Source organism: Fusarium tjaetaba (assembly GCF_013396195.1).
Source record: "Fusarium tjaetaba strain NRRL 66243 chromosome Unknown NRRL66243_c0000109, whole genome shotgun sequence".
Lineage (NCBI taxonomy): Eukaryota > Fungi > Ascomycota > Sordariomycetes > Hypocreales > Nectriaceae > Fusarium > Fusarium tjaetaba.
Genome location: NW_023501305.1, coordinates 396609 through 424446, shown reverse-complemented (window position 1 = coordinate 424446; position 27838 = coordinate 396609). Strand labels below are relative to the sequence as shown.

Genomic DNA, 27838 nt, shown 5'->3' with positions numbered 1-27838 from the left:
CAGAAACTCAGCCCAACGGCATCAGACCCGTAGAGAGTATGACTCTCCAGGGATTCAACGCAGCGCAGTCCCCTAGTTTACGCATCATCAATGAATCACCTCACCAGGTGGGGGGTCCACGTTCTACTCGGCAAAGTCGCCCAGAGGTCCGGTATGGTACGCTCCAAAACCGATGATTAAGACCAGCCTATACCTACTATATACCTTACAGAAGATAGCTATCCCATTCATGATTGAAAAGTATCCCGACGAGGATGAAGCTTCGAACTTTCATTCCGATTTCCAGACCTCGCACAATACCCACGGGCTTGTCAGATGCGCAAACAGATCCGCGTACATGAGGGATGCTAATCTTTGGAAGGCCTGCAGAGCGTCGACGTCTTGCTGATCACCTTACTTTGATTAGGTGACCTTAACATAAATACTCCCCATGGCCTTCGACTCCATGACTTCCATGTATATCCTTTTATAGGAGTCAATACTGTTCTTCCCGTCATTAGTGCTGCATCCCACCTCTCTCCCATTTGTTAACTTTAAGGCACTGGTCCTGTACTCTTCCCGGCTACCAAGTCCGCAGAAGAAGATATTGACGAAGGCGGAGCCTTATGGGCCGCAAAAGGACCTGATAGTCCCATGCAAGTCACAACAAGGGATGAGGGGTTTACAAATATGTCAACGATCAGAATGACGAGCTGATTAAAAGCAATGGCCACCTTGCCATTGATAATGAAGACTTGAAGAAAAAGCTCGCTTTGGCTGAGGAGCGGGCGCAGAAGTACTTTGACTTCTGGCGCTCCACTGAGGAGGAACTTACCAAACAACTTGAGCTGAACGATGAGCTAAAGAAGGAGCTTAAGTCAGCGAAGGTAGAGGCACCTAAAGAGCAGGAAGGCTCCAAGTAAAGCTAACAGTCCCCCCTACTACTATATCGCCGTACGTAACCTCAAGCTGGTGTCCAAGGACTTCAAGCAAGTAGTTGAAGCGATTCACTACATCACGGCCATTTCAGTGGGTGGTGGGAAAGTTAAGTTCACGATGGTACTGGATGTTGATGACTTGACTGGTCACTGCAACACAAGTCTTCCGCTGCACTCCCAGCGGAACTAGCATACGACTCTAACCATCCGATAACATACAGCGCGGTAGGGATAGTCCAGGCAGATCTATAAAACTTACCCTAACCCCAAGCAAAAAGCCTTTCCCCCCTCAGGTGTCAACCAATGCACATAATGCTAGTGGTGTACTCCGCCGCACCAAGCATCGACACTTCGTTTATTAGTTGCATTCATCTGCCATTGTTTGTGGCTGCAAGACTACGACAAATCTTCCTGTTCCTCAGAGCTCTCTCAGGAGCAGTACACTCAATGGAAGTCAGTCATCGCTGAAACGCAAGGCCTCCGTTCCAAGCGATTAACGACTTTTACTACAATACGAACGTTTTCTGCCAGCGGTACATCCAAACCCTTCACGCCTGCCAACCGTGCAAACCCATTGAATAGCTGTGCTTACACCCTGGGTACTCATCCGACACAAGCTTGTGCTTGAAGCAGAATATCCCAGCACTTCAATCAATGTCTAGATTGTTGTGTGGTAGCATTTTATAGAACTTTTTTGAAACGATATACTGAACTTCGACTAAAGGTCTGTTCTACGCTGTTTGAGTCAGCCGGCGATAGCCAAGAACCTGGACAAAGGGTTCAGGGGCAAGCTCTCTCCCTATGAATATATATTATATCATTCCTTTAGAAAACCTGGGTAAGGCCGAGTTCCACCGCCTTTAACCCTCCGATATTTCAGGAATCTGGAGGTGTTGAGATACCCGATTAAACGCTTGGGGAGATATCGTCCCTCTCAACTTAGATCCTGGAGTGATTTATAAAAGGATGACTCACAGAGGCCAACATGACCAACCGAATAGAACTTGGATCCCTGGGGGGCATCACTGCAGTTCAAATATGATGACTTGATCGAAGCCATAACTGAGGCATAATGTGCGGCTTCGACTTGACTGAGGCTCACCACAACTTAATGGCATCCCTGACGTTGATAGCTTGAAATAAGAGCTCGACCACATTGCCCCTATGTCAAAGGGGATGATCAGCGAAAGCAAGCTTCTAAATCAAGCGAGGCAGTCAGGATAACTAAGCACTATATTAGAGATGCAAAAACAGAAGCTATTAACAAAAGGAGAACGAGAACCAAATTTTCGGCAGCCAATATGCTGTGAACGTCTAACTTGGATCTTATGAAGTAAGACCATATTCAGGTTTTTCATGATTTCTTGTGTAGGATATATATGTGAGTCACTCCGAATGGTTAATGTGTCTCACTACATCAAGGACTTATTCTAATAATGGCAGAATAGAAGCTACCAGCGACAACCAGCGGTCTGGGAAACAAACCTTTTCCGCTACGCGCCCGGATTCATTGTGGAAACCAGGAATATTGCTACCTTGGCTGAAGCATGCAAATTGTATCTTCGCGACTCCATTTATGACACCTCGAGTATTGGCTCATACATCAAGACTGGGGCAATTGAGGCAGCTATGGGTCTCGCCATGTTTGCCAAGGGCTCTTGGGCAAGCGACAGCATTGATGCACTGCACAACAAGGGCAAGCAGTGGTGGATTCTGACCAAAACCCACGGTGAGGGTATCCTTGCGTGTCGAAACAGGAAAGCCCGGGATCAAGTCTTCGAAGTCGTCTATTACAAGCCGGGAAATGATAACTCAGCTGATCACGGAAGAGATCCGAAAAACGGGTTCGCCACCTAGCTAGAGAACAGAATTGCGGACGACATCTACCATCAAATACATATTGCACTCATCCATGGAATAAAGAAGAACTTAGGGTGTAACTCATCTTGTCCAACTCCTGGGACGGCCTGTCCGGGGTGTGATCAAAATTCTGTTTCCTCTTGCTGGGCCGTCCCCCGTATTCTGCTTTTCTTCCCCTTACTTCAGATTCCTTCTCAAACTATATCTCATTCTTGCGACACTCCGATCTATAAGAAACGCATTCTTATAGTGTTTCAGACGACAAGATCTACCGGCGAACAGACTGTGTCGCAAATCATTGTCGTCCATTACAGGGTCACTCGAAAGATCTCTGGGCTTGCCTGGCTAGAAAGCGAATGGGTCACAGGTTTTTATGATGTTTCGACTACTATATACTAGGTCACATAAGCAAAGCAACACCATGTGACAACAAATGAAAACACTGTCACAAGGACTAGAGAGCGGCGGCCGATATATGGCTGTTCCCTTCGTTTCCGGGGGACTGTCTGCTCTTTTCAACTTCGCAAACAGCAACAAACAATTTCATGTTGCTCGTTTTCGTGTTCCAACCGCAAGATACCACCTCCTGGGTTTTCAACCGCGGCCGAAGTCAGGAGAGGTATTTCAATTCCTTGGTACAACGCATATATCCGAGCGTAGAACACCTGGGGGCAGTTGGAAAAGGCGCAATGCAATTCCTTGAACCTCGAATTGACACGTGGGCGGAGAAAATACTATATATGACATACCTTTTACTGTTTCGGGGAACTGTGGTTTTAGAGTTCGTCCATGACCCTGCAGCTCACCAGGAGACAGCCGTTGATATCAAGGAGCAGTTCCTTATCCACGCCTATCAGGATCTGAGGGTTTTTATTCTTGACTTTCAGGTTAATTATACTGGCAAGCCGATAAAGGCAATGCAGGCAAAGATCGTCAAATGGGATCCAAACTTTAACTTGGAACGGGCTCCGAATGAGGAGCGAGTCAACTCGCCTCTAAGGCCATAGAATCAGGGATACGAATGCACTTCTTTCGCAACAAAGCGAGGCTAAGATCAGGGACATGGAATCTTTAACGAAAGCAAGCCTCAAAGCCGGCATTGGTTTCCTCAACTCTAAACAATTCTGACTGACCCCAAAGCCATGGCAACATTGCCTACCGTCACCATAAGCGTATTTGTCCGGATCATCGTCTGGAAGTCTTGCATCGAGGCAGCCAAAGAGACTTACGTCTGGGCGTGATATACGAGCACAGCAATGACTTGCCAATGACCCAGCTACCCTTAAGTCACGATACGATGGGGTTTGATTGGGAAAAGGCGACTTGTTATATATAAAGCCAAGAGCACCCAAGCAGCGCAAAATGTGAGGGGGGCTCACAGGCGACAACTGATTCTTCACATCGGACCAAACCTCCATGGCGGCCGCCATAAGCGACCAATATCATACACTTTACCATTATGTAAGGTTTGCGCGCGGCAGTGTTTCCTGCAGTCATCTACCAGTACCAGCAGAGATTCAGGACAAATTCCCCAAGGTTCAAGACTGGAAAGGTTTTACCTACCTTGCCGTAAAACTCGACGAATCTTCCCATCTAAAGCTGGTATGCGTAGCCATGTAACTGACCTAGGGATACTTTGATCACCCATCTCTCCTTACATGAGCTAACAGGAAGTTCAGCAACTCAAGAGAAGGAGCGCCAGGCCGTGCCTGGACGAACGGCCCTGAATTATCAAGTCCTGGTCTCAAGACTATGCAAGCATGTTTCTGGCCTTTCTACCCACCAACACGTTCAGACTCTCAAAGGATTCTTCGTTTTCAACTCATTAAATCTATTCGAACTATAGTAATTATACACCTACTCTCGCAACAAGACCCGATCTCAACTCCAGGTGGAAGAAGTCACCTGGGCGAATCCTCGGAAAGATTGATATACAGCATCAGAGCACGAATCGCCAGAAAGTGCTCTAACTCAAGGGAGAAACATATATATATATAACCAGACCGGTGACTACCGAACAGCAAGTCGACCACAAAGAGCGGGTGATTGATGCTAGTCAGTGGGAGACTGGCTTCTGTTTCTTCCACCCAGCACACCAGGCGCCAGAGAGTGACTGCTTGAGTTCTACGCCAGCAGTCAATCACAAGAGTATCACGGAATACTTTGGACCAAATGGGACAGACTCATTGGGATGACTACTATAGAGTTGGTGGAAAGCGGTGTGCGATGGGAGACGAGGGCCTTCCTCCAAGATTCACGTATGGCTACCCCAATCAGCCTACTAACGTTAAGGAGATGAAGGACCTTATCGACAGGAACCAAGGCGGCGCATTTGCGCCCTGCTATGCGTGAGTGAATCCGTTTCATATCAAGCACCGCGTGTACTAATGCCCATTTACCAGTCGGTCAGACCTTGCGAAGATAGACACGTCAGGTTGCGATGACAACGACGAGTTGGAAAGAATAATCAGTTATGGTAAAGAGGCTGCTCAGCGGGTGGGGCAATACACCTGAAGACGAGGCCAAGATCCTTCGCAAGTGCTCATACACTCGCAGGAAATGGTATTTCCTCATGTTGCTCTATGAGAAATACTCTACGATAGCTTTAGATTACCATGAGTAGCTCAAGTAAATATAATAATTAGAACCTTGTTGCGCCTAACATGCTTGCCTTGACCAATGTGAAAACGATAGATCTCTATGCTAATAACGAGAAGCTTCCTCTTAGCATCCCAGGCATGGCTAAATTTATCAGGATTTTTTTATCACTTAGGGTTTAGGTCCTCAGTTTTCTTCCCTCCCAGAGGTTGCATTGTATACTTCCACTATCCAGCCCATCTCATTGATACATCGTCACAAAGGCAATCTCTCCCTATTAGCCTAGAGTATTTATGCTGGTTTGAGACGAGTCTTGTGTGGATAAGCACTTGCAACAACTGCTGCTGCTGCACTGGCAAAGTACTCCTCTCCCTTCCTCCTAACTGCTTTGCAGCTTCCATTATTCCTAAACTGTCTCTTGATACACGCTCCTAAACAATGGGAGTCTTTCTTCGTGTTGTTCGCGTGTCCGTCTAGTATGCTTGCATTTCGTAGATTGTGCCGTATGGCATCTTTAACAAGCTTGTGTATCTCATAAGTGCGTTCATTATCGCCAAATTTGTGCTCTATTAGGACAGAGAAGTTCTTGAGTCGGCGTATCGCTTCTCTCTTCTTACTCTCAAGCATGTCTCCCTTCTGTTTTGTTTCCCCGTACGAGACGGCAGCTTCCAGAACCTGCTCAGTGATGGCCTGTTTATCCACGTAGGCCAATATGTGCAGAATCTTGTATGCCAGCTCGTTCTCTTGGTGCATGTGGTGAATCGAAGGACTCCAAGTCTCAATAATGCTGTTTGAACCGTTGTGTAACCTGTATCTGTCGAACTCGTGTTCTTTGAGCATGAGCATGCGCCGACGCGTTGTTTCTTCTTTGAAGTCATTAAGATACTTGTTGACTGACGTCTCTGTTCTTCGCATGTAGGCCCCAGCTTGCGAAATAGCGAGAGGCAGGAACTGCAGCTCTTTAAGCAGCAAAATAGCATCATCTAACTCATCTGCGCCTATCGACCGAGGCATTGTCGACTCAAGTAATGCTTTGCTTCCTTCTGAAGTCATCCTTGGTACAGCTATACCTCTCCGCATGCCCACGAGACTCCCAACAATTGCTTCATCGCGGCTGATCCATAAGATAGTGCCATTTGGGCCTTTGGGGATGTAATGCATGATCCTTCTGGTGTTTCTTACTGTCGAGCCGACGCCAAATAGAGATAGGTCGTCCGCGTTATCGATTATAAGTAGCCATCTAGGCAATGACTCAATTTTATGCCGTGCGTTTTGTAAAAGCTCATGCTCAGAACATTGAGTGTTGGTGCCCAGCACACTCGCGATTGAGCCATAATCTTGTGCAAATGTCGCCTCGCTATCCGCATGGACCCAAAATACGGAGCATTGTCTTTTACCATATCGACTGTATGCAAAATCTAGAGCGATTTGGGTCTTTCTGGTCATTCAATGTAAGTGACATGCTTGCGATGGTGCTCAGTGGTCTTAGTGGGCTTACCCAGATCCTCCAAGGCCCCAAAGAGCGGCGCTTCGAAAGTCGTCGGAATTATTTGGCAAAAGCTCGCCAAGTTTTGATGATATCTCAGGTCGCGGAACAAAATCATCGTTCTTCTCGTAAGGAAACAAAAAGAATGGTCTCGCCTCGAAGCGTTGATTGAAGTTGAAGGTTTGGTGAGCGTTGCCTGTAGCACTGATCCCTGTCACAACATTACTGCCGTAAACAGGATCGTCAAATCTTGGGCCAGCCATTTTATGAAGAATAATATGATGTCTGAGATGATCAAGATGTTTTTACTGAAACATATGGTGAGATGAATTTGCGTCTCGAGTCTCATGTTTCTCAAGGACGATCAGATCAGGTTGCGGCCAATGGACGTGATCACCTTGCCGCCCAAGGCCCTGGTCAGGATCCGTAAATCGAGCCTGGATGAAACACTATCATGTTTCTCTATCGTGTCCATTTCGCAGGCGCTTAAAGCTTCTTTTCTTCTCAACTCGACAGAGACCTTGTACTTTTTTTCGGTATGCAAATCCGTGGTTTTGAGATCCAATGATCGCTCCACCAAAAAGCCGCAATGACTTCCTAATTGGCATCATATGTGCCCTTCCTCTTGAGTATGAAGCAGTTGGCCATGTTATCGATGAGTTCTGGGATATCAAGCTTGGAAGAGCGGTCGGTGACACAAACTCATACTCATTCGGCCGCATCGGAGATGACAATGTTGTTCTTGTCATGTCAGGCATGGGCAAGGCCAATGCTGCGAGCACGGCGGCGAGCCTTCACATCAGTTTTCCCAACCTCGAACTTGTTCTGGTAACTGGGATTTGCGGTGGTGTTCCGACGTCTGATTCGAGTGCAGAGCTTTTGCTGGGCGATGTTGTAATCAGCAAGGCTGTCGTTGAATACGACCTTTTCCCGAACAAAGTTAGGAGCAAAAGTACCATCGATGATCGGTTAGCGAGACCGACGAGACATGTGCGCGGTTTTGTTGCGCGTTTCGAGACAGACAGACTTTGCGACGCTCTTGAAGACAGATCAGCTATCATCTTGGAAGAGCTTCAATCACGGGCCGAAGTGAAGGGCCAAGCTTCAATCTACCAATATCCCGGGGCAGATAAGGACTGTCTATACATTCCCTCATATCGACACAGGCATCAATGGGACTGTGGTATTTGCATGTCAGACTCTGAAGAGGTATGCGACGCAAGTCGCAAGATTTCTTGCTCCGAGCTTGGATGTGATGAGAAACAGCTCCTCTTCCGAAAGCGTCTCGACAAGAATTGGAAACTCCAAAATGCAGGTCGCGAGAAAGAGGCTCAAGCCCCATTTGTCTTTGTCGGCCATTTCGGTTCGGGGGACACTGTCCTCAAATCAGGCGAAGAACGCGATAGGCTTGCACGAACGCATGATATCGTTGCATTCGAGATGGAGGGTGCTGGCGTCTGGGACGAGGTCCCTTGTATTATCGTCAAGGGCGTATGTGACTACGCCGACAGCCATAAGAACAAGGGATGGCAAAACTTCGCGGCTGCAACGGCGGCAGCGGTAACGAAGGCGCTCATCGAAGAGTATCCCAAGACTGATAAACCCAGGAAGCAAATTGATGATGGCAGCAGAGCTGAGAGCGAAGAAAGTGGTGAAGTGAGCCGGGATGCGCCGATATTCTATGCCGACGTATCGAAGTGTAACATTTTCACTGGGTTCCATTCAAGTGGTGGAACGCAAGTCATCAATTTTGGATGAAGGGACAAAGAAAGAGGTGGATGAGACAAATGGTTGGTCCAACCAATGATGTCACAGCAAGACAAGAAAGGATTCAGGATGTAAGAGTGAGTAACACGATACTCAAAATGCTTCATAGATTTCATGACTATATATAAGTGCCATTTACGACACAGCTAAACCATTTCATATTTCATATTCAATTCATTTAAGCTTCCTGCTTTCGCTGGTGCTCGAGCTCAATGCCAGTGGTATGGCTCTCCTCAGCATATCGCTGCTTCTCATCACGAGCCTGGTCAAGCTCCTCAGCGTTCTTGTTACCGTGAAGACCAATCTTGTACCAGGGAAGCTCAAAGAGCTCATCCATGCTCTCAAGGCTTCGTCCACTGGTCTCAGGAACAGAGAACCAGACCCAGACACCACCGACGAAGGTGACAGCGGCAAAGCACCAGAAGGTTCCCTTAGGGGAGATACCACCCTCAGAAACAGCCAGAAGCATGTTGGGCACAGCGCGGGAGTTTCCGTACTGGTTGGCGAAGTGGAGAGTCATAGCCCAAGATGTAGCGAGGGCACGAATGCGCAGAGGGAACAGCTCGGCAGTCAGGAGGTACTGCATGGAGTTCCAGCCGAGAGCCCAACCGAAACCAGAGACGTAGATCATGGCGATGGCGCCACGAGAAGCACCCTTGTCACTCTCGGGGAGAACAAAGTCCTCGACGACGCCGAGCTGGGGGATCTTGGTGAGGAAAGCAGCGACGTAGATCATGGCAATGGTCTGGAGAGTGATGCCGATGAGAAGAGCGCGCTTTCGGCCGATGACATCGACGAGGAAGAGAGCGCAGATAACAGCGGCGATGAGCTTGACGATACCAAAGACAGCGGTGACGAGAAGACCCTCCTGCTTTCCGACAATGCCCATGATCTTGAACAGGTCGGGAGCATAAAGGGTGATGGAACCAGCGCCGGACCACTGAGAGAGGAACTGAACCATAGAGGACATGTAGAGACGGTACAAGTTGCTGGGAACAAGGATAAGCTCCTTGACCTTGCCGAGGAAGCCAACACCCTTGGTAGCCTCGAGCTCGTGGTCAAGAGCAGCCTGGATCTCAGTGATCTGGTGAACAATGTATTCTCCGTCAGCGGGCTGCTGTCGGAGACGGCCCAAGACACGGGCAGCTTCGTCGGGACGGCCTTCCTTGACGAGATATCGGGGGGACTCGGATTGGAAGAAGCTGAGGATGAAGATGATGCCGGACATCATGATGTGAAGACTGGTGGGGACGAGCCATTGGTTGTGAGAGTCGTCAGGGAGGTTGAGATGGCAGCCGTAGTTTGTGAAGTAAGCGAGAACGATACCGATGTAAACAGCGCCCTGATCTGTTAGGTGATGTATATGTGAGAGGTGAGGGGAGTAGACTTACAGTGAACATGCAAGAGCAGAGACCTCGAACAGCAGCGGGGGCAATCTCAGCAATGTAGACGGGACCGACGACAGGAGTCTGGCCAACACCAAGACCACAGATGAAGCGACCAGCATAGATAGCACCAAGGTTTCCGTTGACACCACCAATCATGAAGATGACAATACCAACAGCCCAAAGGGTGCAAAGCACACGAGTAGCCCAGATACGACCAATACGATCACAGATCATGAAAGCACTACCACCAGTCAGCACCCAACATTCTCATCATAGTAGAGGGTAACTTACATCAGAGCACCACCGACAGAACCGATTTGAACCATAGCAGAGACATTGGCCTTGATATTAGCCTGCTCAACAGAAGAATAAGAATCATAGTGAATAGTCTCCTGAAAATCCTTGCTGTTGAACGAGCCAGAAATAAGACCTTCGTCAATACCTCGCGCCGCACCGAGCAGAGCAAACGACACAACAGCAAACCAAAGACGCCAGTTGAAAGCGCCCTCTGGTTCACCCAGGTCCTTCAGCTTGAAGATATTGACGGGTTTCTTGACGCCTCCAGCCATGATGAAATGCCCCCTTGGTAAAAAGATATAAGGGTATAGGGATGAAAAGATGGACAGAAAGTGGCCTGGTGTAGGAGAGGGGAGGGACAAGAGGAATCTGGGGATCCTTTTATACAAAATTGTAATGCCAGTTTCCCCACGAGATGATCTGGTTCATCCCCCGCTCTTCTCTCCGGACTTCGTTACACCGAACCCAAGCACTAAACTAATTCCCCATTCCTCAAATAAAGTACATGATGATCACTAACCGTCCTCGAAAATGTCATCCAATAGCGGAGTCTCCATCGTTTGGGGGCACTAGAACGTTACAGCGGCCGTGGAGAAACCTCTCACAGGGAAAAACAGAAGAAAGAAATGTGGGTTGTTAGCAATGACGCTAGCAACCATCTTCTGTCCGCCGAGTTCCCCCCCTCACGTTCAGAAAAGGGAAAGTCTGACATCAATTTATCACGGCAATGGCTTTTGTTACTAGCACAGGCTTGGAGGTTTGTATTGTAGGGCGTGGGATGCCCAGCCGCTACCGGCAAGTTTACCACGTTTTTCGCCAAGGGCCAAGGGCCAAGGCTTTGCCAATGCAAATCGTCCCGGCTGGGCAAAGGACTTCAATTGGAGGCGGGAATAGCAGCGACGTCTTGTTCCCAATACCAAGAGAATTCTTCCAACTACAGTGACACTTTGTTGGAATAAACTGCCGTTGCATTGGAAGCTCTTAGCGACATTGCTTAAAGAATGGGCCAGGTCCAGAATCTCTCTCCGCAATCATGCCACGCGCCCACAGACACAAAGCAGAGACGATCCCTCCGCATTCCCCCGCAGGTTTTTTGCTCACAGTGAGATCTTCAGAATAAGCATACAAACAAAGTGTAAAATTTAGCTTAAAGCAAATAAAGCCTAGAGGCCGGGACCCCCCTAGATCCCAGGGATCATCTAAGTTCGTTTGGGTTGTCTTTAGTAAAAGATTCGGACCGGTTCTTTTTCTACGACCGATAGACTCCACTGGCAAGGAGCATGTTGCTCTATTCAGACTCGCTCATGTGGGTTGGGCGGTTGTTGGTCGAGTAATCTATCGAGTAAGGATGACATTCACTGCATTCTAGATGGCCGGAGTGATACCCACTCTAGGCCACTACCTCCAGGCTGCCAGATAAACTCCCTGTATACCCCAGGAGCCCCGTCTAATACGGTGAGCGATTCCCCATAACTTTGTCCTCGCTTGCGGTGTCAACTCGTCTCGTCTTTCGCTTCGCCTTCCCCAATATGGCTATGCGGAGGCGATTTGAACCTCAACTGCCCCATGAGGATTTGGAGCTGCTGATGACATGATGCCAAGATGAATAAATTGGGGAATGAATCCTTTTCTCTCTTCATGCGGTTGTGTTCTCACGTCCAGTATCGACCCCAGATCTTGTACTCATCCTGCGAACCACGGAACTGGAACTGCACCTCCGTAATGTCCTGGAAACCCTCCTTCATCTGCGGCGGTTTAAACCTGCTCGCGAAACCTGTAAAGGCCATCTTGGGTAAGATCTGTCTTGACTCGGGGTTCAATGTCGTGTTTAGCGCCCGCACAGCATTGTTGTGTTCGCAGACTTGGAGAGGAGTTTTGAACCACACGCAACGGATAGAGATGCCGAATTTCTTGGCAAGCTCTACCCAAACAGTCCTGGTGTCTGGATCGGCATTGGTATTATCTGCAAAGGGAACCCACGTTAGCGCGTGAGGGGGTGGTTGTGGTTGTGGTGTGGGTGGGTAATGGGGTAGTCCTGGGGTAAGTAGGATTTGGAGAAAAACGCACCTATGGCAATGGATTTACCCGCTTGGAGATGCTCCCTCGCCGCCTGCACGCACTTGTCGCGTGTCTTGAGCTGGTCCTGGTTGATGCGCTCGTACCCCAGAGGCTTGAGGGATTTCCAGTAAAACGTCGACTTGCCAGCCCCGGGTGGCCCACAGAATAAGATGATGTCCCTGTCGTTGGTCCTGTCAAAGGTCACCACGGAGTTCCCCGATTCAGCATCGTCGACGAAGGGATGCTCGGACAAGTCGAATTCACGAGCGAAACTCCGAGGCTTCTGCCCGAGAAAGAACTCCTCCGGCGTCTGATACCGTATTCCTACGTTGTGCGCAAAGTTTCTGTCCGAGCAGCTAAAGTCTTTGGCTGCGGCCGCTACGCCGTCTGGGCCTTTCCCCAACGTCGCGGTGCGACCCCCTGCATCGCCGACGAATACGCTGTTCCCCAGATCGATCTCGGTTTCCGAGATGTCGTAGTCGTCGCAGAGCTCCTTCCACATGCCTGTTCTCGGTTTTCGATATATATCGTGCTCGGTCGCCGCGTAGACGCATGTCGGAAGGTTCAAACTATTGAGGACGGCGCTGCATTTCTGTTTAAATTCGGAAACTCGTTTCTGCGCAGTGGCTTTGGGGGCCTTGGACTTGGGGTCGAAGTGTAGCGTCAACCCTGCCTGGTTCGACAAGATGACGACTCGATATCCATCTTGATACAGCTCTCGAAGTTTGGCGGGGACCGAGTTGTCCCACCATTTCCAATCTGTTCCGCTGCTTGCATGTTTCTTGCCTGAGGCTGTGGAGATGAGTGTCGAGTCTAGATCAAAAGCCGCAATCTTCCTCCTCTTTATTGTTCTATCTTCCTTGACTCCATCGAATCGACCGACCAGGAGCGTCGCGGGGGTATCGTCATTGGGGCTTCGCTCCGACCAGACAGTAGGATCCTTCGGTTTCTGCGATGCTGGCTTAAAGAAGTTTGCTACAGCAGTCTCTAGGCAGGTCGTTTTAGCTAATTGTCCAATGATAACATGCTGCCGGATAGAAATAACGCTGCTTCTGGGATTGCGCACTCACTGGTTGTGCCGCTCTGGAGTTTGCGCTTGAGGGGCGGCGGAGAAACAGGAGCATCAGAGGCTTTGCGCTTGGGTACGTCGCTTGAAGGCATCTTTGCGCTGGCCAAAGCGGGTGCATCTGGTCGTGTCGTGATATGTCGTTGTTGTTGAGGGACGTTGAAATGCCGAGGCGTTAGTCGGGTTCAGCAGCCAACCACACAAGCCACGCCAAGCCAGCTAAATGCAAGCACTTAACCTACAGTCTTGCAGTTGACACGGAACACAAGAAGCAGCACTCACAATTTTGGGCAATTAAACCCAAAAACATATAAAACAAATTTATTTCACTACATCTTTCGCAACTCTGAAGGTTCACCACTCTATATCCGTCTGGTGATGCATCATATCTTGCTACAAATAAAGGTTGGACCCTGAATTCAGGCGCGCAATTAGCTTCGATTTGGTGCCGACGCGTGAGGAGTCGCGGAGTCACGTGCTCACGATCAAAGTTGAGCTTGAGCTTCAAGCTCTGGTGGGGTATTTTGAATGCAATGTTCATCAACAGTTCAAGTTACATTCCGCCTGAACACATCACATGGCATCATCTCAATAACATACTAGCCTTTGTGTAATATTTCGAACAGACCATAAAGCGAACTCTTGGACTTAACGGACCAACTGGCGTCAATTGACAAGTAGTCAAAGACATATCCCCTCACCCGCTTCATGAGCCAACTTCTCTCAAGCATCAACTTCTGACCACGATCATCATCGCAATACCAACATAAGCTAAGAAGACAACACATAAGGCATACCCAATACAACTGGCGACGAAAGGGTTTCATCGCTGCCGCCAAAATGCACGAGATCTTCCTCACAGCCCTCATCGAGGACAAAGACTTCACCTCAGCATGCGCAGTCCTCGGCGGTCTCACTAACATGGACCCATGGGAATCAATCCAGCGCGTTCTTTACTTCCAAGGTCCCCAGCGCCCCATGGGAATCTCCAACCAGAGCTCTATCGAAAAGCCCATACGGAATAACACCGGGTTCCTTTGGAAAGAGCTTCATCAGAACTTGACCCGACAATCCTTCATATTGCAAACGCGGTATGATGTGCTCAAAGATCGCGACATGGGAGCCAATGCGTCACCGATGGATCTTGATGCGACGCAGGGTATCTTGAGATGGACGGATTTTCCTGACCCGCCGCGTGGACAGCCTTTGCTTACGCAGAGGAAGAAGGTTGAGCTTTGGGATCAGAAGAAGTTGCCTTCAATTATGCGAAACAACAACCACATGTAAGAAGACCTACTCACTGAGCTCAATTGTCACTGACACAGCCCAGATTCAAGACGGAAACAATCGAGGAAGTCTACCGCTTCTACAGAGATGACATTGAGTTCTGTCTAACACGCCACTACTTCCTCCAACCTCTAGAACACTACACCCCTATGGAATCAAAACAGCAAGCAACCATCCCAATGGACACTCTACCGCCCTGGGAGTCCCTCACACCCGTCGATCAGCAGAAGCGATGGTTCCTCCAGGTCAAGGCGCACGTCGTCCAGGATAATAAACCGGATGAGATTCGCAAGGCCCAGGAACAACTGCTTGCTGTGCGTAGAGAGCTCGATGGGGTTTTCGAGTTCCGGGGTATTGATCGCAAGGTTCACGATACCAGGGTTATGCAGCAGATGCAGGGGGTTCAGCAGTTGCCGCAGAAGGTTACGGTTGGGAAGTAGAATGTCCACAAGCAGAAGAGGCCGCGCGGGTGGCATTGAGGACTGCCCACTTCCCGCTTGATGGGGTACTGAGGGTACTTGGGGCGGAGACATGGGGGACGTAGCATACAATGATGTTACATTCAATCAATAGACGATACCCGGTATGATAGACGTTCAGTCGCCTAACTATCACTACCTTCTGGTCATATCAAACCGCTCCGCCGGCTATGTTTTCGTGCTCTGAAACCCTCAATTCATCATGTCGTGACCGTCTCTCATTCACTCAGCCCCATTTTGTGAACTACACGCTTCATTTGTTCTTCCACGCCTGATCCGCATCTACACAATGTTAGCACAATCCCTCATCAACTCAATCCATACTCACCCTCATGAACAACCGGACTAGGAATATCCTTCCTCGCCTCCTTCTTAACCCTCCAATCAGTCCCAAACTTCCTATCCCTCTCCCCAACATGCTTCTCAAAGTCAAACTGTCCATCCGCCGTAAAACTCGTCATGAGCTTCGGCTCCCCCAACGGCAGCGTATCACCGCGATCCGTCTGCCACAAATGATACACCTTTCCATACAACTGCACAACCTGGTCCATCTCGTAGTTCTCAGCGACCTGCCATGCGCTCTCGGGCACCGCGCGGTTCGGCATTATGAGCATGCCGGACTTTACTTCGTAGACGTGTGAGTGCCAGAGTTTGCGCTCTTCTTTGTCGAGGGTTTCGTAGAGTTTGGGAGTTATCATGTACTCGATGCCGATGAGGCGCGCATTAGGCTCGTCGGAGTCGTAGAGGAGGCATTGACGGACGTCCTCGTCTGATGGGGTTAGTGATTGAGTTGAGCGTTTGGTATGGGACATACTTAGGTGGGCGCAGTAGTGGTTTGTTTCAACGAAGCGAGAGGGATCATCGGCGTATGCGTGAAAGGCATTGAGATGAGCGCAGATATGCTTCACGGGCCGAAACTCCTGCCATCAAATGAGCTGCAGCTCTTGCACCGCTCTAGAGACAACTTACCTGCGTCACAGCAGCACCAGCAGTGAGGACCTGATTCTTCGCCGAAAGAGGCTTTCCCATGCCCTCATTCGTAACAGGAATTTTCTTTTCTTCAGCCATCTCGAATGTCGTCAAGTTAAGATTTTGCGATCGTCAGATCTGAGTGTGACGGTTAACGGCTGGTGCCTCTAAATATAGCCTGATCAAGATTACGTCATAGACTGATGCAAGTTTGTCTGATACAAAACATGTTTCATTGGAAGATCTTGCGGTACGTAAGTATGAGATCCTTGGAGGCTCATTGTTTGAAGCGTCAGTATGACGAGATGACCTTCCGATAGAGGCTCGGCGCCGAATGATCCACTTTCTCGGGGACGGCCTTTGTGGGGGCTAGTTCGGCGACCGGAGGTTACCCTGAAGCTGTGACGAGATCGCGACGTCTTTCTCTTTCTCGTCAGTACAAACATGTTAGAACCCGAGATTAATAAAGCATTATTAGATTCACTTCTTGGAGTATTGGATTTTTGTGTTTCTGTTAGAGTGAGGTTCAATTCATAAGATGCCGACCTTTGTCAGAACTTTGAGATCATATTTGTATCAACGGGGGGGAACGAGGCAATTATTCTTAGACGTCAAATCATTGATCTAGTCTAAAACAACTGACTATGGGAGGTGTCTACTCCACTATCACAAGAAATCTGCCCGTGGCAAGAAATTCTCAACAGCCACAATCCTCTACCAATAGTCATCCAACAACGTGTCGCATCTGGTCCGACGTACCTATTCCAGGATACTCTTGTCCAATACAAATCCCAAACTCCAAATTGCAAAACTGCAAAACTCGAGATCTAGTTTCTCACAAGTCTACTTCTTGCGGGCGAATCGGCGCTTGCGCTCCTCGAGCTCCTGCTCCTCCTTCTCAAGACGAGTCATCTCATCAGTCCAGGGCTTAGCCTGCTTGTAATAAAAATCGTTAAGGGCATCCTCGCGATCACGCTCATCCTCGATGGCCAGAATCTTCTTGTAGGTGTCCTGGACGGCCTCGGCCATAGTAGCTTCAGCCTCAGCATTTGGGGCAACGAAACCCTCAACGCCAGTTTCCTCGTAGGGAAACATACCAAGATCGGCAGGGTTATGAGTGAGCTCACTGGCTTCATAGGGAGCCATTCCAGCGTCGGTAGGGATGGGTACGGACTCAGTCGCTCCAGGGTTGGCCAATCCAGCAGCAGTGGGACTAGGTGTGAAAACAATCGCATTGGGATTGAAAGTAATGGTAGAACGTCGGCGAGGAGCCGAGACGGGAACCTCCTCAGGACCGCTGAGCATCTCGCCCAGGGAGCCGATGCGCTGGGGCTGGGGCTCATCGGCAGCAATAGCCTGCTGGCCATGGGGGATGGGAGACTGAGCAAAGTCGGAATTGTTGGGATCAGTCTGGGGAGAGACAATCTGCTGAATAGGGGCAGAGCCAAGAGCCTCGCCATGAGGGTCAAAGATACGCTCAGCATAATAGTAGACCATAGGCTGAGATGGGGGTGGACCAATAGGCTCAGGGAAAACAGGCACAATTGGCTCGGGGTGATAAGGTTGAACGGGCTGAATAAAGCCAGGGGTTGGGACATTGATCGCATGATGAGGTGTCATACGGAGACGAGTCGCTGGATCAATGGGGTTGAGATACTCAGGGCCGACAGGCTGAGGGAAAGCAGAGCCGATGCCCTGGTACAGGGTGTTGTACTCCTCGAAGGGCGAAGATGTCGGTCCAACTGGGGCCACAGGGAGGCTGTTGTCCCGAAGGTAGAGTTGAGGTCGCTTGGGACCGATGGGAGAAAGGACATCCAGGGAATGCTCGTCATCTGGAAAGTGCTCACCGGGAAACTCATCATCGTCCCCGGACTCGAGGATACCGCTTGGGCAGTGATAGACACTAGTCTCAGTGTCATCATCCCCCTTAGGTTCCTCCTTGGGTTCAGTAGGGACAATATTAGCGTCAGTAGGACACATGAATCCACCAAGAAGGCGGACATTTCCAGGAGGGACAATAACGGAGGGTTGGAGACCCAAGGAGAGGTTGCCATAGTTGGGGCCCATGTTAATATCTCCTGACTGAGAAGATGGAAGCAAAGGGGCAGTGACTGTCTGGTGCTCAAGAGGGTTAGTCTTGGGAAGACTAATCTCAGAGAAAATGTCGTTGGTGGGAACAAGGTCGTCACCCTCGATGATAGACACACGGTCAGACATGGTGAAAGTAGACACGAGTCTCGAGGAGTTGTGGGTTGTTTCGTATGAGTATGATAAGGATGTCGATGAGAGTTGGGATAGTATGGTAGGGTTGTTAATGAGGGTTGGTGTAGTGTTGGTGGATAGTTGTCAAGATGATAGAAGGATGAAGAGGGTATGGGATGAGATGTGAATTGCTCAGAAGCTTGTGAGGAGGGAAGAAGAGAAATATTCGGATCAAGGACCGAAAGTTGGATTATAAAGGATGGATTTGCTATCCACTGGAAGTCCTCGAGATGCTCGAGTACCACTGTCAGAGCGACTCGGTGGCAGTAAAAGGGGGAAATGCATCACATTGGAACCGATGCCAGTGCTATCCTTTCTGTTCAGGCGGAAGCCTAAATTTGTATCACATATATCTGGCAGTGGCAGATATATCGCTTTCCACTCATCGGGCCCCTCAAGTAGGAAGAACATACTGTTTGTTGACATTCATCGAACACGATCGCGTTGATGCTTGCAGTGGCAGGCCGTCGAGGTTAGTGTAGCGAGTGGACTCGAAACCAGCTGAACATGGAAAAGAACTAGGAAGAACCAAAGAGTATGAAGTAAATTGAGTGATATGATATCTCTTACTGAGATAGATAGAATATTGATGACCTGGAAGTCAACATCGTCAAGTTGATCCAGGTCCTGGGACGATCGACCACGTCTCACCCGTAAACACCAACGACCCATCTTGTCTCAATTTCTCCGGATCAAGATAAATCTTCACCTCAACATTAGGCTCATCGACATTCGATACTCTCGCAATCAAATAAATCGTAGGCGACGTTGCCGGCGAAAGGGTTGTATTAGAATTCTCCTGCATCTGCACAGCCCATCAGTTAACATCGGAAAATAAGAGGAGGAAAAAAAAAAGGAACAGGCGCAGAACAAAAGCTGTGAACACTTACCCGTTGATACTGCCGCTTACTCATATAAAACGGTGTTCGGCTATGTCCCGTTGTAGACTTGACCTCAATTAAGAACAGTGGTTTTTTGTTCTGCCAGGCTGTTTTGTCGAGGTACCCTTTGTCAGCCAGGTGATTCGTTAATACGCGTTTTCGGTCATAGTATACAATGTCGGCTGTTTCTGAGGCGGTCCAGGGGAGCATATCTGAGTAGTCGGGATGGATTGTGATGAATTTTCGCATTTGGCTTTGCCAATTGTCGCGAGTGAAGCGAGGGAGAGGGGGATCCATGTTGTGAAGAAGTTCAAAGACCTGTGATCTTGTGAGTATTGTTCTGATAAACAATAGGTATCTGCAACTTACGAATAGTTCACCCAGAGCTCCGATTCGCATGTCTCGTTCGGGGAGACCATGTGATCGGAATTGTCGCGATAACTCAATTTCTTCTTCATCTACTTCTGGCAACGCACCAAAGAGTCCCGACATATCGTAAGCACCTTTACTAGGTAGTACCGCACTGTTTGCCGCAGAAATGACATTGTTGACTAGCCTCAGATACTCTTCTTCATCTTCGATGGTAGGATGCTGTGATGCTTCGCCAAAACTCTGAAACAGGAACGCTGAACTGGGCTGTGCCGTAGGGGAGGAGCCAAAGATAAATGCTGGCTGACTCGCTGATCTTGGTGTCGACTGTAAAGATCTGCCTGTGTTCCGATGAACATTTGATGATGTTCGCCTATTTTGGCGGAAGTATTCAGCCGTAGACGAAGTTGGGGTGAACAGTCGTCGCCCAGTGACAGATGAATTTGAAGTCGCTGGACTTCGCTGCCGAACAGGGAGATCAGATAGCCTCGGGGGAGATCTCAGATTGTCGAACGTTTGAAGCATAGAGTCTTCGTCACTTGAGATATCGCCTTCATGAATCTCTGGATGTGCCAGATATCGAGCAATAGGGTCTTCCTCCGTTTCGTGAGAGTCATTTTCATCGTTTTCCTCCAGCGCTTCATGATACACAGTGGTATCATGTACGCCCTCCTCTTCGACATCAACATGCTCTCTTACAGCCTCCTCCCCATTCGCTTGGCGACACCAGCCTTGAGGAATGCCCACCTCGACGACACCCTCCGCCTCCAGAATCTGCGCCATGTTGATGAGAGGTGCATTCAAGACCGCACTCACGATCTGGACAGCCTTGGAGCCAGCATGCTTGACTTGTAAAGTAACAGGATCTGTCATCATCCATTCTAGGAACCGTCTTGGGAGAGTCGAAAAGTAACAGAATCCTTGTGTCTTGGGATCACGTGGCACGTAAATCTTAAGGCCGCTGTCGTCTTCGCGTATGTGAAGCTCACTCCTGTCTTGTACATGCACTAAACCATGGCCATCCTGTGACAAATGAAGTTCGGAGGAGATGCCATCCGTTTCGTAGACCTCTGCACACATGAGGGTCCAGTAGAGACCCGAGCTGTCTTCTGAGGTCCGCGGACTGTTGAAATGCACCGCGATTCTGTAGAAGCACTTAGTAGCTATCTGTGGCGCCTTCAGCATACAACTCACCGGAACAGTCCAGCTGCCTTTTGTCTGATCTCCCTGTCCGGGCACTGAAGCTCGTCCATTCGCCCACCCGCCACAGTAGAGATCTCCCGCACAGAAGTAGACAAGTATCGAGACTCCAGGTCGAGCCATGAAAGAAATGGCCGTAACCGGCGAACCTCATCCAAAGTAAAGTCAAGCATCTTGGCTTGAGGAGCGAAGATATCGCCCAGGGCTTTTCGGTCGGCAATGGCGAATTGCGTCTTACCAGACTGCAACTTCACAGACTTATTTGGATACCTCACAGGAAAAACCGTTCCTATAAAGATAGGTTCTTCATCTGGTGGATCAGCTGTCGTGTCGAGCAGAGAGTTGAGCGCCCAGATGGTTTCCTTGACAGCAGCGACTGATGGTGGCAGCACTCTACTACCCATCTCCTTGAGTTTGTCATAGGCCATGCCCAGCGTGAGTTGTTGTACACCGAGGAAACCGACGAAGAAATCTTCCAGATCGGGGTAGAGGTCGTTGAGCGCTACTCTGCCTCGGATTTGTGTAGCACTCGACCATAGGCATTCGCCAACTGTGTACCAGCGGCTTACGTTGCCGACATTGAAGTAGATCAATGGCTCTTCAGCGAAAGTTTTCCTGATATCTGTTAGCTAAAAGTGTGGAAAGGATAGAGGTCACATACTTAAGCTTTGTAGCATCAACCTCCATCATGCCAAACCTCTCGGAGTCCAAGGAACTGTACAGGTCATTAACCCAATCAAAGTCCTCACTCTTCAAGTCCTTCAATCTCCGTATCTCATTTAGATAATCTTCCCACGAACAGTCTTTGACTCCGAGTGCCGCCTTGAAGAATTGTCGTAAGACATCGAGATCCTCCTCTGAGCGATGGAAAACGGATCGGTAGAGGTGGGTGAGAGGGTATGCCGTCTGCATATCTTCTCGGGCGTTCCACAAACATTTCTCGGGTGATGTCCATGTCGCTGGGCTCGAATCGTGCGCGGGGATGTATATGAGGTTTCCGTCATTAATCGCTTGCCTGTGCGCGTCAGTCAGTCGTAGATTCATAGATCTAAGTCTTCCGCCAATGAAACGAACCTTGCTTCCGCCTGCGCATCGAGGAAGCTATCAGCTTCCCGACAGCGGGCGTGAATGACTTCATAGAGATCTAACACTCTGGTATTCCGACGCACTCCAGCAGCAGCATTACTGTACCGAATAGTTCTCAGAATAGCCAGATAGAACTGGAGGTCATCAGTACACCCGACCCCGAGATCATCCACCAAGAAGCCCCATTTCGCACGATACGTGCTCGAAGTGATCGATTCACCCAAATCCAGGAACACAAAACCTTCATTCTCAGCATAGCGTGAGTGCTTCCCTTCAAGCTCGGGTAAAGGTAAATAAGTAGTTGATAGCGGCTCAGACAAAGCAAACTCATCTCCTCCTTTGCACACGACCTCGACTTGACGTAACTCTTTTATGATATCAGAAGATTCCATGACCTTTGTTCTCTCAACACCCCAGACTCGCTGGAGCGCCCCCAAGAGACATTCTGGTCGGTGCTGCTCGATGTAGCGAAAGGCTGAAGATAGTTCTAATTTCCGGTCTGGGCCCTTCTGGGTAAGCCGAAGTTGAAGTCGAAGCTGGAGGCGCAACTGGAGCCATTCGTCCCATCCCCACGAGTAACCTGCTGGCGTAGTTGGATTTTCTTGGAGGTAGTCGTGATGGAGGAAAGGCGCTGCAAAGCCCGGTGCATCTCCTTGAGGTTTGAACAATTCACTGGGGCCATACTCGTCGTCTGTTGCGAGATAGACATTGTGTTTAGTTGGGGACCGTGCTCTCATATTTTGGTCATAAATATGATAGCCACGTAACTTCGCTTGATCCTCATTCTCCTCGAGTAGTACCTCGGAAAGGTACAAGAACTTCAGGTGGGCGATGGATGCTGCGAGCGCGACCTCATCGGCGATCGCCTTGATTGGCTTCTTGAGGATCAGAGCTCGCACATCCTTCACAAGAGCTTCAATGACGCCAAACTTGTCAAACAGAGCACGCCGATCAGGGTTGCTGGCTGCTTCCGAGTCGACCAGGCTCAAATCGAGGTCATCGGGGATTGCGAGGCTGCCCGATGCATGCGAATAGTAAAGTGGCCCTCTGCTTGAAGAAACCCAGGTCCCATTCTCGAGGGGAATGAATCGAAGTTGCTTGAGGCGGTCTTGGGCTGGACCTACTGTCGCGGGGTTCTTCAACAGGATGAGCGCTCGTGCTGCAAGTGAGTGCCATTCGTTATCTGTAGCGGGGCTCTTCATCCTTGAAGCTTCGGTGTTCTTTTCGAGGTCCTTCTCAACACGAGTGATTGCATCCGAGGGCGACATACTTTCCAGCCCATACGGTTCCAACAGCTTTAGATCATCACGTGAATACTCCTTCGCAAGATAAATCTCCTCGTCAAGATCAGTGAAAAGGGGATCACCTTTCTTATCTCGCAGCCACGGCTGAAGACGGCAAAGCTTGTGTATGTAATCCAACCTCCCGGTGCCAAGCGTCCGAAGCACTCTAACTTCTTGTATGCGCGCTTCGATCCTGTCGAAGAGACCTGACCAGAAGCTGTCCCAAGGATAAGAGTCTCGTTGGGGTAGCCAGCGCATCCATTGGTATTGGAGTATCGGGTGCTGACAGAACTCCTCGATGGCTTTGATGAAACAGTCTGCGATGCCGCTCAAGAGACCGAGATTTCGGAGGGATCCAGTAACTATTCCTTGCCGACTGGCTTCGGTGACGAAATCGGTATGTATGAGGAACTGCGTGGACGCATTCGTTAGCTGCTGGCAAAGCTTCTGTGATGGCCGCGATGAAAATTTCACCTACCTTGAAGCCCATCGGCCGCATTGGAAGAAATGCGAAGACATCTTGGTTCTCAACGACTGGAGCGCCTGAATCCGATAACGGGAATGCCAACACAACCTCCGTAGACGAGTCGGCGCGGTCCTGCTCATCGGAGTATGTTCTGTTCTCGCTCCTGGGAATATTGTCCGCAACATGCTTCGTAACATGATACTGCCTCTCCTCCACCCCTTCAGAAGTCTCCTTCTTCACAGTAACCGGGTTGCTTCCATGGAGCGAGTATGTCGTGCTCGACGTCCGAGTGTCATTCTCATCGAAGAATGAGACCTGCACCTTTCGCAGCTTACGAAGGAAAAGTAGAATCGTATGCTGCAAGTCTTGGAACTGAAGTCGGATCGTCTCGCGCTGCCTCGAATCCTCCTCAGGATCATCACTCGTGTGTAGAAACAGCGTAATGCGAGTCGAAGAACCTCCCAGCAACTCATCTGCATCTTCCCATACTGGTGTAACCATGCCGAGTCCGGAGTCCCCCTTGCGATGTGTGAACGAGAAGGAAAAGTTGTTTGACTGAATGTGAACTTTCCAAGCTGCCATGAACACAGACTTGAAGCCAATGCCCTTCTCACCAATGTAACCTGCTGCCCCAACCTTTGAACTTTTCCCGATTGCGCAGATGGCCTTGAGGTTCTCATGTGTGAAGCCATTCTCATTGCACTCAATGGAGACCTTATCTGGGCGAACTTCAAAAGATACATATGGATCTTGCCCGCTAGAGAGAGCAGTGCTGTAGTTATTGTCGTCTGCATTCTGGAGCAACTCAAAGACAAATCGGGCATTGCTTGTGTAGAGATTTCGTGCCAGCCTGCAACATCATCAATAAAAGCCTGTGTTTGAGATAAAGTACATACGCCAAGACAGCCGAGCCTATCATCTCATCCTTCCGAAGAAGAGCTTCTTCCACCTCGCGTCTAAGCTGAGGGTTGATCTCTCCTATCCGCGCAAGCTGCTCCTCGCCAAGATACCCGCGCTCTTTCGCAATCTCCTTCACCAGATCCTGAGCCGTGCGCTGACCCGGCCCGGGCTGGGAGGTATCAGTGGACATCTTTATGCGCGGCCCAGCGGAGCCTACACCCCAAAGCTATCGTAAGTAGATTGACGCGGAGAGAAGCAAGGACAAGCGGGGGAGACGACCGCCAGATCTGTATGTTTATCAGCGGCCAAGATGTGTGATTTCTTCATACCGCTCTCCTCGTACGAGGCCGGAAAGGCGCGTCAGAAGGCGATGCAGGGGCTTTCAGCTTGAGACGCTGATGAGGGAATGATTGGCCCAAAACATCGCCAAGGTGTCAGACTGCCGCGTTAATCCTAGCCCAAGTGGCATTTTCGTTGTTGTTTTTGCTTTTGTCATGAAACGCATTGAGTAGCGAAAATTCTGACGTAGACATGATTGGCCTATAGAGCTCAATTTTGAGAAGATGGAGTGCTTCATCGGTGATATCTCTGCTGAATCGAAAATGTCAATGGAGACTGGCTGTGAGATGATGAAACATTCTGGGGGAGACCCCTGCTCGCCCGCTGAAGCTTCACATTAGTGCTCGTAAACCCTGGTATTTCCGGTGAGGGACTAACGCAGACTTCACTGGGATATGTCAAGCACAATCAGGACTTCTTTAGCTTATGACTTTCGCATTTTGCATGACTGAGTCATATATAAGTCACATTAGAAATGAAGAATAATTTGCTCACGTCACTGTCTGCCCTCAATACGTAGGATACTTGGGTACGGTATTCTGTCTTATCTGTTGAGTCAAAATACGGCTCACTACTTTTCATTCAATTACACTCCAATCATCCCTCCGGAAAGACCAAGACTACCCATAATACTCTTCATCCTCCCCACAACTCGTCGTCACCCGAACTGATGCTTAAGCCTTACCGCAGAGAAAGCCCTTCTTCAAGCTGGCAAAGATCTCGACGGCCTCGTTAAGTTTCTCAGCATTGTTAGGATTGTATGAGAAGTTGACAGCACGTCGAGAGGGAGCGACGACAGGAGGCTGGGCCTGTTCCAGTTCACTCTCAGGATCCTTGGAGTCAACAGCTGGCTTGGAGTTGACGGGAGAATTGCCAGGGGCCCAGCGGCTGGTGGAAATGCCAACCTCGTCGGGGTCAAGAATGTCCTTGGCTCCTGTAGCTTGATGTCAGTGACCGTTAAGACTAAAGAAGGACTCTACTTACCGGATTCGGAAACGTGATCGTCGGCGTTGTCACCTTGCTCACGAACGGGGGCAGTGTTGGTCGTCCACTCATCCTGATCAGCGGCGCCAGCGGTGTCCGCGTTGGTAGTCCACTCGTCGGCGAGAGTAGAGGCGGGCTCAGCCACAAAGGAATCGGTGTAGATAGGCTCGGTGAAGACAGTACCGGCCGGGGAGGAAGTGGCATCCTTCATGGCAGTGTTTTCAGGGCTGGAGGATTCACCAAAGTGCTTTCCGACAGCAGCTTCGAAGCCTGGCTTGAGCTCAATAGAAGATTCAGGAGTGGAGTTGGCAGGCTCAACAGGCTCAGCGCTCAGACCGGCACCAGAGTGACTGACTTCGGCGTCGAGATGGACGCCATCCGTGATGCTGATGACCTCAGAAATAGGAGCAGTAGGTTCAGAGGAGGTGTCGTCGTGGTAGGGACATGCGGTCTTGTTGAGCCAAAGCTCAGAAAGGATCTTGGATCGCTCTTCCCAGCCATTCTGGCCGTCAGTAGAGCGAAGAAGAGCAGACTCGAGGATCTCCTGAGCGGGGATGTCGCGAACTCGGTGCTCGCGGGGAGTGCACTCAGCACAACGCGCCTTGACGACCTCGCCGAGATCGATTCCCTTGGTGGGAATTTCGCGTTCAATGGAACCACAAGAGCCAAAGAAGCAAATGCATTTTCCTTTAGCAGCCTCACAGACAATGCGGTCCTTTGCAACAAGATGGAGCTTGGCGCAGTAGAAGGCGAGAACGGGGGACTCCTTAGGAGCGCACTGGGCGATGGTAATGGTCTCGCGGCACATGTTGACGACGAGACGAGAACAAGCGAGGGAAAGCGAAAGACGTGTGAGGATGACCTGCAGAGACAGGATATGAGAGAGGGAAGATGAAGGAGAGGTGGAAGGGATACTTACCGTCGGTGCAAAAAGGGAAAAGCTCAAGATCTCTTGTGCCTTGAGTACGGTGGAGAGGAGAAGGAAGGAAGGAGGGAGGAGAGAAGAGGGAGAAGAGAGAAGAGGGGGGAAGGGGAGAAAGGCTCTGTGAGGTGCCTCAGTTGTGGGCCCTAAAGATCAGGCAGAAGTGAGGATGAATTCACAAAAAAGAAGGATGAGGAAGGAGGAGGAAGGAGAGAGAAGGCGCTCGTGGGAGTGCAGGCACTGACGAGGCAACAGCTGCAATTCATAGAAGTTACAGTGGGCGATAGGGGGTTATCCGGTGACTCGAGGCCTAAGACCACTGAAGCAGAGATGCAGATGGGACGAAGCAAGGAAGGGAGGGAGCTATGAGTGAGCTTTGAGTGCTCATATGCCATGCATGTGCATCTCAGGTGAAGGCGGGATGTAAATCACAAAGACGAGGCGGTGGTGCAGCTCCTAAGGAACTCCTTATTTGCTCTTGATATTTTAGGGTAAGGAGATGCAGGTGGAGCTCCAATGCCCGAGTCAAGTGCCATTATAAATTCGCCCAATGCCCAAGTGAATGTCAGATCTCGAAGGTGTTATTTGTTTGATACTGTATCTGTGCGTTGAGATTGATAGCAATCTGATATGTACATTTGGTCCTATGCACTCTCCAACTCCACGCCTAACTACCCTAATGAGACCAAAGAGATGTAATACATGTATGCTACAAAAGTCAATGACTCGGATTCATGCAGGCTCATATTGGTTGTGCTCATCGTCGAGTGTTGTCGAGTACATGGTTAACGCCTTTGAAATTCTAGAAGGAAAATCGATGTTTTCCACTTTTGATTGCCCTACATGCATTACCAATGCAACAGTCCGCAAACAGCCCCGCTTCCACGGTCGTGGAAAAGGCACCCAATGAAAGGAATTTATTTGTGTGTTTGCAAAGCATCACACGGTGACACTCGACGACCTTTCACCCTTTG

The 27838-nt window shown here is 49.6% G+C and overlaps 11 protein-coding genes across 11 annotated transcripts; 4 read left to right on the top strand and 7 right to left on the bottom strand.

Annotated features, from left to right (window-relative positions):
- Positions 1 to 90: 90 nt before the first annotated feature.
- FTJAE_5758 (uncharacterized protein) lies at positions 91 to 902 on the top strand (the record flags this gene model as incomplete). Its single annotated transcript, XM_037352299.1, has 3 exons — positions 91 to 156; positions 212 to 310; positions 684 to 902. 3 exons carry the CDS (start codon positions 91 to 93, stop codon positions 900 to 902), a joined length of 384 nt encoding a protein of 127 aa, XP_037207251.1.
- A 1087-nt stretch (positions 903 to 1989) lies between these two features.
- Positions 1990 to 2774, top strand: FTJAE_5757 (uncharacterized protein; the record flags this gene model as incomplete). The annotated part of the gene is made up of 2 exons (XM_037352298.1): positions 1990 to 2042; positions 2366 to 2774. The coding sequence occupies 2 exons, from the start codon at positions 1990 to 1992 to the stop codon at positions 2772 to 2774; spliced, it is 462 nt and encodes a 153-aa protein (XP_037207250.1).
- Positions 2775 to 5666: 2892 nt separating this feature from the next.
- Positions 5667 to 7124, bottom strand: FTJAE_5756 (kinesin light chain; the record flags this gene model as incomplete). The annotated part of the gene is made up of 2 exons (XM_037352297.1): positions 5667 to 6813; positions 6874 to 7124. The coding sequence occupies 2 exons, from the start codon at positions 7122 to 7124 to the stop codon at positions 5667 to 5669; spliced, it is 1398 nt and encodes a 465-aa protein (XP_037207249.1).
- A 301-nt stretch (positions 7125 to 7425) lies between these two features.
- On the top strand, positions 7426 to 8619 carry FTJAE_5755 (nucleoside phosphorylase; the record flags this gene model as incomplete). The annotated part of the gene is made up of 1 exon (XM_037352296.1): positions 7426 to 8619. The coding sequence occupies one exon, from the start codon at positions 7426 to 7428 to the stop codon at positions 8617 to 8619; it is 1194 nt and encodes a 397-aa protein (XP_037207248.1).
- Positions 8620 to 8806: 187 nt separating this feature from the next.
- On the bottom strand, positions 8807 to 10585 carry FTJAE_5754 (major facilitator superfamily transporter; the record flags this gene model as incomplete). The annotated part of the gene is made up of 3 exons (XM_037352295.1): positions 8807 to 9970; positions 10020 to 10257; positions 10308 to 10585. The coding sequence occupies 3 exons, from the start codon at positions 10583 to 10585 to the stop codon at positions 8807 to 8809; spliced, it is 1680 nt and encodes a 559-aa protein (XP_037207247.1).
- Positions 10586 to 11965: 1380 nt separating this feature from the next.
- FTJAE_5753 (bifunctional polynucleotide phosphatase kinase) lies at positions 11966 to 13532 on the bottom strand (the record flags this gene model as incomplete). The annotated part of the gene is made up of 3 exons (XM_037352294.1): positions 11966 to 12348; positions 12399 to 13346; positions 13442 to 13532. 3 exons carry the CDS (start codon positions 13530 to 13532, stop codon positions 11966 to 11968), a joined length of 1422 nt encoding a protein of 473 aa, XP_037207246.1.
- Positions 13533 to 14277: 745 nt separating this feature from the next.
- On the top strand, positions 14278 to 15164 carry FTJAE_5752 (mediator complex subunit Med18; the record flags this gene model as incomplete). The annotated part of the gene is made up of 2 exons (XM_037352293.1): positions 14278 to 14720; positions 14768 to 15164. 2 exons carry the CDS (start codon positions 14278 to 14280, stop codon positions 15162 to 15164), a joined length of 840 nt encoding a protein of 279 aa, XP_037207245.1.
- A 292-nt stretch (positions 15165 to 15456) lies between these two features.
- On the bottom strand, positions 15457 to 16271 carry FTJAE_5751 (DUF1264 domain protein; the record flags this gene model as incomplete). Its single annotated transcript, XM_037352292.1, has 4 exons — positions 15457 to 15485; positions 15532 to 15972; positions 16018 to 16123; positions 16173 to 16271. 4 exons carry the CDS (start codon positions 16269 to 16271, stop codon positions 15457 to 15459), a joined length of 675 nt encoding a protein of 224 aa, XP_037207244.1.
- Positions 16272 to 17015: 744 nt separating this feature from the next.
- FTJAE_5750 (uncharacterized protein) lies at positions 17016 to 18389 on the bottom strand (the record flags this gene model as incomplete). Its single annotated transcript, XM_037352291.1, has 1 exon — positions 17016 to 18389. One exon carries the CDS (start codon positions 18387 to 18389, stop codon positions 17016 to 17018), a length of 1374 nt encoding a protein of 457 aa, XP_037207243.1.
- Positions 18390 to 19044: 655 nt separating this feature from the next.
- Positions 19045 to 24809, bottom strand: FTJAE_5749 (uncharacterized protein; the record flags this gene model as incomplete). Its single annotated transcript, XM_037352289.1, has 8 exons — positions 19045 to 19239; positions 19325 to 19633; positions 19685 to 20828; positions 20879 to 21499; positions 21546 to 21899; positions 21959 to 23664; positions 23732 to 24569; positions 24616 to 24809. 8 exons carry the CDS (start codon positions 24807 to 24809, stop codon positions 19045 to 19047), a joined length of 5361 nt encoding a protein of 1786 aa, XP_037207242.1.
- Positions 24810 to 25632: 823 nt separating this feature from the next.
- Positions 25633 to 26750, bottom strand: FTJAE_5748 (benzoate 4-monooxygenase; the record flags this gene model as incomplete). Its single annotated transcript, XM_037352288.1, has 2 exons — positions 25633 to 25892; positions 25943 to 26750. The coding sequence occupies 2 exons, from the start codon at positions 26748 to 26750 to the stop codon at positions 25633 to 25635; spliced, it is 1068 nt and encodes a 355-aa protein (XP_037207241.1).
- Between the last annotated feature and the right edge of the window lie 1088 nt (positions 26751 to 27838).